The sequence below is a fragment of the Radiomyces spectabilis genome (assembly GCF_025331425.1).
Source record: "Radiomyces spectabilis strain NRRL 2753 chromosome Unknown BYT42scaffold_18, whole genome shotgun sequence".
NCBI lineage: Eukaryota > Fungi > Mucoromycota > Mucoromycetes > Mucorales > Radiomycetaceae > Radiomyces > Radiomyces spectabilis.
Window position 1 is genome coordinate 608,319 of NW_026251943.1, and position 15,639 is coordinate 623,957.

At 42.1% G+C, this 15,639-nt stretch overlaps 5 protein-coding genes across 5 annotated transcripts; 3 read left to right on the plus strand and 2 right to left on the minus strand.

Annotated features, from left to right (window-relative positions):
- Positions 1-291: 291 nt before the first annotated feature.
- Positions 292-937, plus strand: BYT42DRAFT_596119 (uncharacterized protein; the record flags this gene model as incomplete). The annotated part of the gene is made up of 3 exons (XM_051570915.1): positions 292-361; positions 439-582; positions 675-937. The coding sequence occupies 3 exons, from the start codon at positions 292-294 to the stop codon at positions 935-937; spliced, it is 477 nt and encodes a 158-aa protein (XP_051418507.1).
- A 302-nt stretch (positions 938-1,239) lies between these two features.
- On the plus strand, positions 1,240-2,598 carry BYT42DRAFT_596120 (mitochondrial carrier domain-containing protein; the record flags this gene model as incomplete). The annotated part of the gene is made up of 7 exons (XM_051570916.1): positions 1,240-1,274; positions 1,348-1,502; positions 1,586-1,726; positions 1,812-1,918; positions 1,995-2,166; positions 2,225-2,319; positions 2,386-2,598. 7 exons carry the CDS (start codon positions 1,240-1,242, stop codon positions 2,596-2,598), a joined length of 918 nt encoding a protein of 305 aa, XP_051418508.1.
- Positions 2,599-3,034: 436 nt separating this feature from the next.
- Positions 3,035-4,808, minus strand: BYT42DRAFT_505552 (POT family-domain-containing protein; the record flags this gene model as incomplete). The annotated part of the gene is made up of 3 exons (XM_051565036.1): positions 3,035-4,387; positions 4,460-4,551; positions 4,640-4,808. 3 exons carry the CDS (start codon positions 4,806-4,808, stop codon positions 3,035-3,037), a joined length of 1,614 nt encoding a protein of 537 aa, XP_051418509.1.
- A 4,518-nt stretch (positions 4,809-9,326) lies between these two features.
- On the minus strand, positions 9,327-10,146 carry BYT42DRAFT_589776 (uncharacterized protein). The gene has a single exon (XM_051570422.1). The coding sequence runs from the start codon at positions 10,094-10,096 to the stop codon at positions 9,782-9,784; it is 315 nt and encodes a 104-aa protein (XP_051418510.1). The 5' UTR covers positions 10,097-10,146; the 3' UTR covers positions 9,327-9,781.
- Positions 10,147-11,820: 1,674 nt separating this feature from the next.
- On the plus strand, positions 11,821-13,305 carry BYT42DRAFT_589797 (uncharacterized protein). Its single transcript, XM_051570423.1, has 3 exons — positions 11,821-11,957; positions 12,019-12,133; positions 12,957-13,305. Exons 1-3 carry the CDS (start codon positions 11,950-11,952, stop codon positions 13,050-13,052), a joined length of 219 nt encoding a protein of 72 aa, XP_051418511.1. The 5' UTR covers positions 11,821-11,949; the 3' UTR covers positions 13,053-13,305.
- Positions 13,306-15,639: the final 2,334 nt, after the last annotated feature.

Here is a 15,639-nt window from a genome sequence, read left to right on the forward strand (position 1 = left end):
GAGCCGGTAGTTTGTCACAGAAAATACATACCATGTTCCGTCTCACTTCACGAGTGGTTGCTTCAGCTCCAGCTTGCAAAGGTGTATCCGAACTTTTGCACAAACGGTTTTATAAACTTAGCGTGGGTCAAATAAAAAAGGGACAAATTGTTCAGTTCCGTGACAAAGCATGGCGAGTACTGAATCGAGATCATTCCTCCGCAGGAAGAGGAGGCGCGGTCATTAAGGCAATATTTCACAAATAGAAAGAGCGTAGCTGCTGATGATTAAAGTTTTTTTTTTTTTTTGTAGATGGAATTGCAAGAATTACAAACCAATGCCAAAACCAACGAACGGTTCAAGTCGGGCGATAACTTGGAAAGTAAGCGACCTCCATGACGATGAAAAAAAGACTGGAAGACTGGAAGAGATTTATTCATTCATTGTGAACCAATTTAGTTCTGAATCTTCAGGATGAAAACTATCAATATCTGTATTCTGACGGCAACGCTGTTCATCTACTGCAACCTGAATCGTTTGAAACCATTGAAATGTCAGCCGATGCTTGTGAAGGTGGCGACCGTGCTTTAAGTTTCCTGGAAGGCAAGTTTTTGGTTTCAAAAGCCGCCAAAATTACCCTAGAAGGGAACAATAGATGCCGTTGTGTAACGTTTGAATCTAATGCGTCAATGTAGATGGTATGCCTATTGCTGTCAGTTTTCTGACGACGCCTGAGCATGGACGTAAACCATACACATTTAAATTACCGCCGAATCATACATTCACGGTTGCGTCGGTGACCGAACGGGGTGGACAGGCTGCCAAGGGCACCGTGTTCAAGAATGCTACCTTGGAGAACGGAGCTAATGTCCAAGTCCCCGAATTTGTGAACGCCGGTGATAAAATCATCTTGGATCTAGAGACGATGAAATACATGAAGCGAGACCTTGCCAAATAATAATGAAAAAATAGAAAAAAGCTTCATCTTGGTTTCAATTGGACTTTTTGTTTTGGGGAAAAACGTCACTGGAATTCTGACCAATAATGCCCATCATTGGTTCAGTTGCGGGGAAGCCGGATCATCGTTCCTTCGAAATCATCTCCACCTTTTTTGTTTTTTGTTACTGTTACTGTTACCCATCTATCCACTCGCACCTTTAAGCACTTGACTCCATTTTATTCCTTTCAAGCAGCAGACTACAAATCTTATTACTTATCTCCCCCGTGCATCCCCGTTGACCATTTAGTTCTTTTAACCACATGGGCAACGCTGTCAATTGGTGGAAACAATTTGCGTAAGTGATCTGACGTCAATCCACTTTTTGTTTCAAACATGAGTGTTGATTGTTTGTGATTTTCACTTTGTAGAGAAAATCATGAAAATATAAAACATTCCATTGCTGGCGCTGGCGCTGGTATCGTTTCCTCCATTGTGACTTGTCCTCTCGATGTTGTCAAGACACGTTTGCAGAATCAAGGAAAGGCAGAACCAGGCAGCAAAGCAATGTATAAAGGCACACTGGGTGAGTCATGCTCTCTTTGTGGAGCTTTGGTATTAAAAGAATGAGAGGATCGAGGCTCATGTATTGTCTTATGCTTGTCAAAGGTACCTTGTCTCGTACATGGAACGAAGAGGGTATTCGAGGTTTATACCGAGGATTAGGACCGACCATTTTAGGCTATCTCCCTACATGGGCTATCTACTTCACAGCATACGACTACTTCAAAATCCGGTGGGCTCATATAGGTAGGGTCCATGGTTGACGAAATCGTGGCCATGACATAATTTTTTGTTGCCTTTTTCAAAATCCGGTGTCTTATGCGTCACCTAGGTGAAAACAATCGTGAGTGGATGTTGCATATTGCCTCGGCCATGTCTGCTGGGGCTATTTCCACGTCATTAACGAATCCATTATGGGTCATCAAAACACGGTTTATGGTAAGAAGGAAGTAAAAAAAAAAAAAGAGGGCAAAAACCACGGTTCTTGGTTCGTTGACTGATTTGGGTTTGACAGACACAAAGCGAACTTACCCCTTATCGCTATAATAATACCTTGCATGCTTTTATAACTATTGCCCGAGAGGAAGGGTTTCGAGGATTTTACAAAGGCCTTGGACCGTCTTTAATTGGCGTCAGTCATGTAGCCGTGCAATTCCCGCTATACGAGAAACTGAAAGTTTGGTTGCGTAAGCATTACAATAGGACGTCAGATAACCCACTTTTTTCTCATCATGCAAAAAACAGATGCCGATACCAATGCCCCCGGTGCATCCACTTCAATTTTGGTAGCTTCCTCTCTCTCGAAAATGGCAGCGAGCGTGGCCACTTATCCGCACGAGGTAAATTTCGTTGATGTTAGTCGATGTCGGCTTGGACTCATGTCAACGCGGCTTTTTTTTGTGCAGGTGATTCGGACCCGGCTTCAGAATCAAACTCGAAAACCGTACAAGTATCGAGGCATATGTCATGGACTTGCGGTCATTGGCAAAGAAGAAGGTTTCCGTGGTTTTTATAAAGGCTTACCCACCAACTTGATGAGAACCGTGCCCTCCTCGGCCATGACCATCCTCACCTATGAACTTCTCGTTAGAAAATTGGAAGGGATCAAGGACTTGTAATATTTGTTTAGCACTCTCATTCTATTGTATTGTACATAATATAAAAAAAAGGAAAGTAAACGAACCAGCCCGTTTATTTTATTTTTATAAAGCACGGTCATCACCGCCTGTGAACAAACAAAACCACTACTTGGTGGAATTGATTTATTTGGACTCTTCAAGCAAAATCACGACTCTCAAACGTGTTCTTTGAAGGTGATACATTTATTGTTTGGGGTTACAGCAAGTGGACAAAAAATCTTTATGTTACAAGTACGGTTTACAAAGAAAAAAGGTGGAGAACCACAAGGAAACAATTGTCTACAATGTTCCAATAACATCAGAACTGTGGCGTAAAATCGATCTACTGTATAATGACATTTGCAATAAGAGTTTGCTATACATTTTTTTTTGAGAAAAAAAGATACGTTGAAAATGCAGGGGATCATTTGCATGTTTACGCTGCGCCCTTTTCCGCAACATAATCAGCTTCTGTTTGGGTACGTGCCACGGCTTCGTCGCGCCCAATGGCGTCGTCAGCGACATCAGTGTCATCATTCTTGTGATGGCAAAGGTAAAATAGGATAGCACATACACCTGAGGCGATGGAGATACCGGTATACATCCAGAGCAACTTGGGGTCTACAGCAACCGAGACAAGAGCAAAGGCAAGGATGGAAGCGAAACAGTTGGCCAGCAAGAACAGAGCCATGACAATGGATTTCATTGACTGAGGTGCTTTCTTGTACGCGTATTCGAGACCAGTAATGGAAGCAAAGATTTCGGAAATGGCGATGAAAACGTACGAGGGGATCTGGTAAGCGGCTGAGATCCAGTTTTGACCATCAGGATGGTCGTAGTATGGAGGCGTTTTGTAAATCATGCTCTGAATACCAGCGGTGTAGCCCATAGCCACAGCTGCGAAGACGAAGCCTAGAGTGATACGGACCATCGGACGCATAGGGAATCCGAGACGTCGAAGTCCGGGGTAAATGACCGAGTCCATGATAGGAATGATGATAATCAAAGCAATGGGGTCGATATTTTGCATGATATCATTCGGCACATTGCCAGTTAACATGGTCGAAGCTTGAGACACCAAGTTGTTGGTCATTTGATTATAGCACAACCAATAGATGGGGAACCAGCAAAAGACAATACACGCGCGAAGAGCACGCTTCAATTCGTCGACAAAGACGTCGTCCCAAGTCGCTTTGCCCACCAAGTCGGGGTGATCACGAGCCAAGTTGGAAGGTTTGCAGGCTTCCATACCGCCTTTGACGCTCCAGCTAAAGTAGAGCAATTTACCGGCTTCGATGAAGACGGAACCGCGAGGAGGGTTCTGGACATACTGCTTACGACCAAGCAATACGACGATGACGCAAGGTACGAACATCAGCGTGGGCAACAAGAAAGCCGGCCAGAAACCGACGTTCTTTTCCATTTCCGTGGTTGCAATAGCCGACAAGGAACCAATGTTGATACCCCAGTAAAACATGTTGAAAATTTTCTGGTAGGTTGCCTGAGGCGTCACGATGACACGTTTGCCGTTCTTGAGAGTTCGAATAAAGGGGGACCGGCTGCGGTACTGTTCAGCCACCAGTGGGGACACATTGGCCTTGATACCACCGGTACCCAGGCCGATAATAATTATGGCGACCACAAAACCGGGAAACGAGGCACCACTTGCAATAGCCGGAGGAATAGCCGTCAAGGTAAGAATAATAAGACCCGTCATGTAAATGCCAGCAAATATGAGAATGGTCTTGTATTTTCCCCAGAATTGATCGGCAACAACAGCACCAATAACCTTTGGAATTGGAAAAAATAAAGCAAGCATTTTAGCATTGGCAGTCGGTCATCACCACCTTCAAACACTTACAGGAGTAATATAACACCAAAACTGGAAGAATGTGTTTAGTGCTGTAGCCGTTTGCTGACCTTTATTCATTGCTCCCGGTTGAGCAGCAGGGTCTAGTGAAATTAAAGTGAAACATCAGGATTATTGAGTCAGAGATACAAATGCAATTGGCGTTTGATGAAAAAGGGAAAAATCACCTACAATGATCCGGATTGGGATATTGGATATAATTTTGGAAAGGTCCGGTTAAACCATAGTATGTAAATCGTTCACACAGTTCGATGAGAAGAACCAAGTACGCTGCTTTGGGAACATGGTCAGCCACTTCTGGAAGATTTTTCCAGTCTTCTTCCGTCGGCGCGGCAGGCATGAAGGATTCGTCGTAGGGCGGTACAGCGTCGTCATACGTATTCGCGTCCAGCTGGTATTTCATTGACTGATCGGTTGCATCTGTTTTTTCTGTCATTGTGGCACGATGACGAAGAGGAAAAGGTCGTTCGAGAAAACGGGTTTCAAAGTCGATATAAAGATTGAACAGGAAGGAAGAAAACAGAAATTAGGTTGTTCTCTGGCTCGACTTAAAGATACAGAAAAAAAAATAAGCTAGCCTATAAAAAAATGAAAACTTTTTTTATACCAATTGAAACAACGCCGACGATAACGGACGCTTGCGTGGAGCAAGAATGATAGGACGGCAACAGAATATTTGAGTTTCGTTTTTTTTTTAGCACTAACTGCTTATTGATATGCAGCATCTTTATTTGATGCGGGAATTGAGTTGGATTAACCGCGATGGCCGAATCTCCCGGTTGATTCTGTTTTCAGTCTTTGAATAATAAACCGATCTGAACCTCCACTTTTTTTCATGCGTTACTTGACATGCCACATCTACTTCCGTTTGCTTTTTCCCTTATCTTTCTGATATACCGTATATGGTATGATCTATCAGTTTTCAATGTCAAATTTCTCACGACCATTGTACGATGCTATCGGTAAAAGGCCTTTTTAAGGTAAATTCGACCCTATTTTTGTCCAAAATTGGAGAAATTCTCTTGCTCATCGTGAGAATTTCATTCAACTCCGCACAGGCTTTTTGATAGTCCGATGACGAATAAAGTTACTCAAGGTTGGAATTGGCTCATCGATATTTAACATTATTGGCACCTGATCCACCGTCAGTCACACGCTATTATTGCGGTGGTTTTTTTTTCCTCTCCCTCTTATCAGAACGATGCTTCCCGGTGAATAGCTTTTCCCGAATTTTTTCGGTAGCTATCTCCTCCTATAAAGCTCGACTAGACTAAAAACGGCTGATCATTGAAGCTAAAAAAGATTGAATGATTGTGATGCTTTTCGCATGCCATCCATTGTCATTGGTTCATTCGATGATGCAGGGTTCACATCGTTTGACGTTTTTGTATTGACAATTCGCACATGGCAAATAACTGGCCTTGAAAATCTTATGTAACATTTCCTGGCTTGGCATCATGATAAGAAAACCGGACAAGCTCTGTCCACGCATACGCGCTGTACGCCAAATTCTATCGCTTCAATTGAAATCAAATCCACCACGGAAGATCGAGGGGTCAATTAAATCATCCAACTACTATTGGAAAACAAGTGTGCAATCATCGACAGGCCGCCGGTGATGCCTGTGGAGTCCCGAAATGTCACTTTCTTATTTTTCGACAAATATGGTTACAAGTTGATCATCTTATTTCACACGGTTGCAGACATGATTTGCAGCTGCAGTACAAAACTCAGTACACTGTTGATGAACTAACGAGACTAACTCTACTTGTTGGTAGTATGATCATTTTTGAAGGATACTTGGGATGATATGGATTACAATACCATGGTCTCTTTTCCAAATTTCACATGCCCTTGATGTTTTTACCACAAAGAATTATACCCTGACGTGAGAGCCCTATCAATATCTGTGAATAACCCTTTTATTTAAACTAAGAAAAAATGTATCGGCAGCCTTACTAGCTTATTCAGGCATATGGGCTTATGGGGTGGCATGGCGACTGCAATATTCGTAGCTGTGCCGACATCATCGTTTTTCAACGTATTAAGGAGACCTGTGTCTAGACTTCATAGCTGTTCCGCAAATACTTGATACGCTAGTCGTTTTTCTTGAACCCTGGGATATATGCAGGTTCAACTCTGATTCGATCTATCATTGAATGAGTTTCGTTAATGGTTCGTTATCATCCCGGAGACTTTTATGGATATTTGTCAGAAAGTGGTACGGCCAGCGTGGCAGCGTTATCTTGATTATAGCCTAGTGTCGAGGCGGCACTCAATACCTGCAAACGGAGTGGGGGTTGGGGGTCGAGCGTTGGAGAGGGAGGCTTCCGAAACGGATTTGACCATGATGACCATGCATAGAAAGATGTATCATAGTCCGTGTATGCTGCTGAAAATCCAGAAAGCAAATCGCGACTACAGTAGTGTACTGTAGTTCGCTGGCGTTTGCAAAATCCTACATGGCATCTCCGTTAGTAACCGTAGGTGACTTTGGAAAAGGCACACCAATGACTTCTCGTGCTAACAATGCGCAGCTGTCAACGGTGAATACCTAGCTTGAGAGCATGTTTGGATTGTTTCAAACACTTACCAATTACATGTCTACCGGTTTATAGAATGATTGCGTGAAACTTGTGTGGAGATCGAATCTTCTTTCGGGAGGATAGAATTATCCACAACAACGTGCAGCGAACGTTGTAAATTTTAATTCCGGACACCTCACTTCAAAATGAGAGTCATTCCTTTTCTTTCTCTCTAGGTCGCTTACACCCCACTTCCACCCAATTGTTAACAGTTCGTTCTAGGGTCTTACGGCAAACGCGTGATACCAAATTTTCAGAAATAGACACTGTTAACGTTGCTTACCATGCAATGTAAATTGCAACATTAAGAAGAATCATTGAAAGAGAGGGTAGACTGAGCTCTGATCGGATTGTAAGGTTGTGAATAAGTGGCTGCCTGATCAACAAAACAGCGAGCTTGTGCTTGATGCAAAAATATGTATGCGTACTGTATCTACTATACATTAGTAATTTGTTTTTTCTGCTTTTATAGATCACCTGATCTTGTGGCCTTGCATATACTCTATTTGTTTCTTCTTACACTATGTTCAACTGAATGGATGACATGCATTGGCTTTTTGGAATATTTAATATGACATACCCGCTGTTACCAAAATGAAAATCATGACAATCAATCAACCTCGCTTTGTTTCAACCATCAGAAATGGGATGGTTGTCATTGCATTTGTTTCATTGCCCATTATGAGTTTGTGCAAGCCTCCCTTGGTCCACCACTAACAGATCTGAGAAAAGAAAGCCAAAAGAGATACAAAGTTTGTTTGTTTGCTACATTGGTCCCAGCTTGTCGTCAAATCGTTCTTCCCTTTTACTTTTTCATTTATTCCCATTATGCCCGGTAGTCGCTGTCATTTAACGGCTCATGCAAGGAGCAGTAAATGGCTATGTCCTTATTACGTGACTAGATGGCGCCTCAAGTTGCTACATGAAGGGGCTGAATTCTCTCTGCCGAAACACAGCTAATGAAACACAGCATGCCTTCTGATCTGACAATTGACATGGGAACAGTTGGTGCACTCCAAATAATTCGGCCAACACCACATGCACGCGAAAATTGAATTTGTTGGCCGGCTCAAGATGAATAGCACATGCAAGTTCGCTCTTTACTGACATACTTCCACATCAGATGTTGTATCAAGTATGTAAAAATACGATAATGTTTATGCATAGATATGCCTTATTTTTATATTTTACTGTTATCATCGAGTCCTAATCTACGGCATGCTGATTGATATGTAGGTGAGAGCGATGGCCACATTAATTTTTGGAATCCCTTCTCGAAAGCAATGAGGTACCAATGACGCTTCTCTTTTTGTTCCAAATACAGCATAATGGGCCGGTATTCACTTGAGGGGGAAGAACGAAGCGGAAGATAGAGAATAATTCCACCTGTTTCTGAGTACACAGCCACTGCTCGATTGAATGCACCTACGACTATTTTGGGGCGATCCAGCATATCGAACCAACATCTGGAGGGCGGTTTGTCATCAAAATTACAGTGGTAGTAAAAATGGTTCTCGAGATTGTGATTTTTTGACGTTTTTATGGCTGGGCGGATTTTCCTCATAAAATCTGCAATTTTTTTTTCCATTTCCATAATCAGCGACCACTTTTTTACTATAGTGCACATTTTCAGTCATCTCACGTCAGTTCTTCTCATCCTCATTTCAATTACTTCATGGAAGCATCTCGAGAACCATTCTTGTCTTTGGTGGAGATACAAATGTCATTGTAGAAATGCGCACATAAAACACACGAACATTTTCTAAAAATGGATAAACAACAACACCTTGATATAGTAAGCAAAACAGAAGTCTTTAAAAAGTATCCTCATACTAGCATTCTTGAATCCGCCTTTCTCTAATCACCATTTCATAATCACGACCCTAACATGCACCAAAAGCTGACTGAAGATAAGCTTAACAGCATCAAAGTGCATCTTTTGAACGGCAAAAGCTTAAAGAAAACTGCAGCTGCTTTGCACTTGTCTGTTAGTGTTGTTTCAAAGTATGCGAAACAGCTACTCCCTGATCGTACTAATGGTGATGCTAGGCGGCCATCACTTTTCTCGAAGACCACGGCCGCCTCTGTTCGTAGAAAAGTCCTCACAGGGGAACTCAAGACCGCTGTTGAGGTACACAAGTACTGCCTTGGTCTCGGCATTGATTGCCGCTACTCATCCATCCGTAATCTGATGAAGAGATTAGGCTTCGAATCCCACTTTAAGGTAAAGAAGCCTCTCCTTACTGCCAGGCACAAGAAGGCAAGACTGGAGTGGGCGAAAGCCCACCAAAATTGGACTATTGACGACTGGAAGCGAGTTGTTTGGTCAGACGAGACCAAGATCAACGTCTGGGGTTCTGATGGCTGGTGATCCCTTGAAACCCCATCATCTTGATCTCACTGTCAAGCATGGCAAAGGTGGAATCATGATGTGGGGTTGCCTCACTTATAAAGGGCTTGGGTATGGCTGCCAGATTTTTGATGGTACTATGAAAAAGGAGGACTATGTTTATATCTTGGATACTACTTTGCGGCACACGATCAACCATTTCGGCTTTGATGAAGATGCCATGATCTTCCAGCAAGACAATGATCTGAAGCATACCAGCAAGTACACCAAGGCGTACCTTGAGTTGCAACGGTATTCTGTTTTGCCTTAGCCTGCTCAGTCGCCGGATCTTAACCCGATTGAGCACATCTGGCACCACTGAAAGTTGAAATTGAGTGCTTACGATCGCCAGGCTAAAGGTGTCCATGAATTGTGGGATCGCATAGAAGTAGAGTGGGAAACTTTTTCTGTAGAGACCTGCCGCAAGTATATTGAGAGTATGCCTGCACGGGTTGAAGCTGTAATGAAGACTAAGAGTGGATTTAACCAAAGACAAGGATGGTTCTCGAGATGCTTCCATGAAGTAATTGAAATGAGGATGAGAAGAACTGACGTGAGATGACTGAAAATGTGCACTATAGTAAAAAAGTGGTCGCTGATTATGGAAATGGAAAAAAAAATTGCAGATTTTATGAGGAAAATCCGCCCAGCCATAAAAACGTCAAAAAATCACAATCTCGAGAACCATTTTTACCAACACTGTAGGGTAAAGAGCATATCTTAGGAAGTGGAACCACAACGCAAATCAGGCACACCAGGAATCATACATGGGAAAAAATTAAGGGTAAGCATTGAAGATGGAGTGAATGACACAAGTAGTTAATTGAAAAAAAGAAAGCTTCAATAACAAATTAGCGCAAGACGTAGTCGTCATCGCTGGCCCATATTTTTTTAGTGGTAAGCATGAAGACGAAGTGAAAATTACAAGTAAACTAACCGAAAAAAAGGAAGGCGTTCAATAGTGAAATAGCATAAAAAGTGATCGTCATCTCTGGTCTGTATTTTTTTACTGGTAAGGCACTAAGACGGAGTGAATGACGCAAGTAGTAGTTAATCAAAAAAAAGAAGCTACGCATTAGAATGGCAAAGGGTGCAAGAATTGGCTGTCATCATCAGGTCGGTAGGGAATGAAGAGGCTAAAATAATGTGCTAGAACCAAGAAGGGAAGGCCAAACTTGTTTTCCAAAATTCAGTAGTGCAGTAAAATTCTCACTGATCCAATTTCTATAACTGCTTTTTGTCGTTTGCAAAGACAAAAAAGATATATATATACAGACGAAAATACGATGGTGAAAGGAAGGTATTACTGTATTTTTTACATATAACAACTATCTCACCACTTGTCCATTCAATCACCATGTCCAGCTTTTCCAGTTCTTTTGAAACCGACGTCTCTGTGCTCGCCAGCTCTCAAGAAGAGTTTACTACCGTTGATGTTTTGGAGAGCCAATGAACCAAGCGTAGTTGGATCTTCACCAATGATCTTGCTCGCCGTGAAAACTATGAAGGCATTCCGCACATTGTCTGCCAGGTAAATTGACTTGATCTTACAGACAACAACTGTCGCTCACCCTTTTTTTTTTATAAGGTGAGGGGCTGCCAAAAAGTTTACGTCAACAGAGACTATTCAACTAGCAACATCCGCCAACATTTAAAAAACCAGCACGGCATCACGGAAAGTAATGCTGACAGACACTCCAGCGCAGCTGCCAGTGGACCTTTGGACAATTTTGTTGCTCAAAGTAAGTTTCTCTCAGGTGTTTTTCATTTGACAATTTAGTATGCTTACCTGAAAACGTTCCTATTGTATCTTTAGGTCAACCTGCGACTGAAATAATGAGAGATACCTGGCGCAGTCTTGTTTCACGCTTTTTGGTGAGAGCCAGTCTCCATTTACGCTTGTCGATTGCCCAAGTTCCATCAACTGGTTGCCACTGCTTCTTCGGTGTGCAACAGTATGATTACTGAGCCTGTCAGCGCTGACACTGCTAAGAGAGACATTGTGGCACTTTATGAAGAGAAGAAGATGGAGATAATGGAGCTCTTGCAGCAGCAAGTAAGTCTCTCATTTACCCTCGATCTTTGGACATCAGAATAGGGGCAAGATTTCTTTGCAATCACGGCCCATTTTATTGACGACAACTGGCAGCAATGGAAGCTTCTAATTGTGTTTGAACACCCTGAAGATCGCCATACTGGTGAAGATCTGGCTGATATCTTCTTGTGCATTCTCGAAGATTTTGGGGTGGTGCATCTCTTGTTCACCATAACCAGCGACAATAGCTCAAACATTGCCAAGATGGCAAAGGTGCTGGAGGAACGATTGATGCAGGATGGCAGATTTTTTTAACAAGGATCACCGTCACTTGCCTTGCTTAGGCCATATTTTGAATCTTGCCGTCCAAAGTGCCTTGAAAGATGGGTTGCATGCAGAACCGTTGGCTGACAATGAGGAAGAGCATGGCCAATCCAGCAATGTGGTATCAAAATTGCGAACCAGGATCAAGATGATTAGGTATGTGGAGTAATACAAAAAATGAAAATAGGCTTTTATCAGAGACTAATTTTACTTGTAGACGATCGACCTCAAAGTACCGAAAGTACTATATTGATTCATGCAAGAGTTTATACCATGAGGTCAAGCAATTGAACCTTGATGTGAAGACTCGGTGGAATTCCACCATGGTGATGGTGAAGTGAGTGCTGAAAGTATGAGAGGCATACAATGAGATGTGCCATTATTTTTCTAAACTTTCTAAATTTGCACTCTCAGATGAGGATGTGACCTATTTGCAATGAGTTGTTGTCCTTTTTTCGATGTTTTCAGGGATGACAAAGGCGGTTTCTTCATCAAGGTATGAAATATAGCTTGAATTTTGAATTTACACAACTTTCTGATGGTTTTGAAAACAGGTATCCTTTGATCAACATTATAGTCTTTGCATACAATATATTGCCCGATCAGATTGAGAGTTTCCGTAATGAAAGAAATCCACCTGAACTCTCTGAATGTTATGCACTGATTACAGGAGGATCAGTGCAAGCTGGACAAGAGGGTGGTGTTAAGTGCTTTCGCAAGACAAGACAAGAAAAGGAATACAGTAAAACAGGAACAAGAACGAAATTGGAACAAGAATAGAAACAGGAAAAGGACTAAGACAAGGACAATACAAGATGGAGAACAAGATAGTATGAGAGAATACACACACAGCACACACAATTCTTGACTGAGGTTTATTTCATAAAAGAGATCAGGTATTTATACTAAAAGATGCGAAACAGAAGAGACAACGATAATAAAATAAATAAATGAAATGCAGAGCATAATATGAGGTAACGCATAGATCAATAAAAGGAGGAAAGACAATGATAGAGAAGAACACAAGACCAAGTATAGGGGTAACCTCATGGACCAGCATAGCAACAGTGAAGGAGTGTGCTTGGACCAATAATGCACATGGTCATGCATTATCACCAAGACAACGTGTGTGCGGGAATGGTCATGACACCGAAGCAGCAAGAAGAGCACAGGAAAAGCTGCAGCAATTTTATGCCAAAACAGACCAAAGCCCTGTGTATGCGACGGCAACAGCATTGGATCCGCAATTAAAGTACATGTACTGGACAGAATAGAACTGGGAGCCAGAGTTTATTGCCAATGCGAAGTGCAAAGTTCAGTCAGCTTGGGCGGAATGGAAGGGCCCTGATCATGTTAAGGAAGACAGAAGTGACGATGTGTGTGATGTGTACCGACCGAAAAGACGCCAGGTGCTTGACTCATTGCAAGCATATGTGGAGGCACCTTTGCTGATTGAGGCCAGACCCAGCAATGACAATGAAGACAGCTGTGAGCTTTTGTTTTGGCGAACTGTGGGGCAAGTCCAGTACTCTCAATTGGCGAAGATAGCATACAAGTATTTTGCCATTTCAGCAACATCAACACCATGTGAGCAGTTTTTTTCTCATGCCAAGCATTTCATTCCTGCGGTGCGCAATCGGTTGCAACCTGAGCTGTTGAAGCAGAGTATCCTTCTAAACTCGTGGCTTTAAGCTCCTCCTCCCATTCTCTTTGTTTTTTTTCGCCTTTGTTCTCCTTTTTCCTCTTCCGTTCACCTTTTCTTCTCTTTTCTTTTTTTCCACTCTTCCATTCTTTTTCTTTTTTTTTCTCTTATATTCTCTTTTTATTTCCTTTTTTTCTTCCTTTTTATATCTTCTACTCTCTTTTCTATATATCTTTTTTCCCCCTTGCATTCTTCCTTTTATACTGTATCTTCCGTTTTCTTTATTTTTTATCCTCTGTTTTTCTTTTTTTGTCTTTGCCATAGTGTGATATAGATGGATAGAGACGTTGAGTACGGTGAGACTGTTGTTTATTCTCGAAAGAGATAATCTCTTTAGTATCTGGTATTCAAAGATAATAACTGGTATCGGGATTTGAATGTACAAATAGTGTGTAACTACTCTAGTGTCTCTTATCTGCTTAAACCGAGGTAATTCTTATGTAGTGGTATATGGACCCTACCTATACGACATTACCCCCCTCCAGGTTGAAGCAGGCTCTGTTACATGGTCATGTCGGTAAAAACCTCTAAAAAACCCTGTGGGAAAAAATACATGAGGAAAAGACTAGCTCATGAATTACAGAGACTTATGCGCTTAGTATGGAATTATCTTTTGAGAACCACCACTTATTGTCTATTGCGCTTACTACGTCTGGGGTTGACGTTTTGTGTTTTACCCTTGCGTTTCACAGACTTATCTTCAGGCAGATTCATTTCTGTCTCGTTTGATCCACGTCTGTTCCAATATTCCATAATGAATGCAGGGTCGGTAAATTTATCAGCGGTGAGCCATTGATCATCCTCGGCACCATAACCTTTCCATCTTACAAGGTATTCGCGTTTGCCTCTAGGACCTTTATGATCAATAATGGCCTGAATTTCGTACAGTTCATCTTCAGGAACCACATCATCTACGTTGATCAGTTTCATTTCAGAGGGCGAAAAGTCTCTGGGCATAAGTGCACCAGTTTCGTCTTGAAGAACATATGATCCACCTTGCGTCTTGCGCAGAACGGTGTATGGGCCTTCATAAATAGGAGCTAATTTACCAGCTCTATTTTGTACCTTGACCATAACGTGACTTCGCTCTGGGAAATCCATGAGTCTGTGCTTGGTATCAAATTTGTCCTTCATGTTGGAACCATGATGCTTCACTTTCTCTTGGAGTGCCGGAAACACAATATCCGTCATGTGTTCCACACGCTTCATCAAGTCTTCATGTGTCATTGGATCTTTCGGTACAGCATTTCTTGAGCGGTAGTCCACAAAGTCATTTAATCGTCTTGCAAACATAAGAGAGAAAGGCGAGGATTGGAGTCGTTTTGATATGCGACTATTGATGTGTAATTGTGTGCTGGGAACATAGTAGTCCCAGTCTTTGCCAGCACCTTCTATCTTTTTCCGCAAGATATGTATCGTTTCCTGTACATGTCGTTCAGCCACACCATTCGCTCTTGGATGGTAGGGTGTGGTCAGCCGATGGTCAATTCCCAGGTGTTCAACAAACTTCTTCATGAACTGATTCTTGAATTCAGAACCATTGTCAGATTGTATAACCTTGGGTATTCCAAAATCACAGAATACTTCGACAAATGCTGTGACGAGTGTATCTGATTGTTTGTTCGGTAAAGCACGTAAAATGCAGAAACGAGTGCAAATATCCACAAGTACCAGAATATAGTTGTTACCGGCATTTGATGTCTTGTGAAAATTGATAAGATCAGCAGCCCAGTGATCTCCAGGAAGGTATGCATAGATTGGTCTCAAGGGATTATAGCCTTTCTGCCCTATGTTGTAGCGTTGACATTCAATACATGACTTGACCAATGTCACAGCATCTTGGAATATATTATTCCAGTGGATACCATCTGCATGGATATGTCGTACGATATGTTCAGCTCCTTCATGACCTCCAAGTAAATGTGCTTTTTCCAAGATACCGTGTCTTTCATTCTCTGGTGGACACATCGTATCATCAGTTGAAGCAACGGATTTAATCCTGAATATTTTGTGTCCATCAGTAGACTTCTTTGATACAACTGGCTTCGGTCCTTTGACGACAATACCCCCCTCCAGCTTGTCATCAGGGATAAACAAGCGAGAAAGAGAGTCAGGGAGAACATTCTGAACACCAGG

Coding starts and splice junctions, on each gene's coding strand:
- BYT42DRAFT_589797 (XM_051570423.1), top strand. Junction 12,134..12,956: donor GGAATTCCACCATGGTGATG/GTGAAGTGAGTG, acceptor ATGACACCGAAG/CAGCAAGAAGAGCACAGGAA.
- BYT42DRAFT_589776 (XM_051570422.1), bottom strand. CDS start 10,096: ATGGCTGGGCGGATTTTCCTCATAAAATCTGCAATTTTTTTTTCCATT.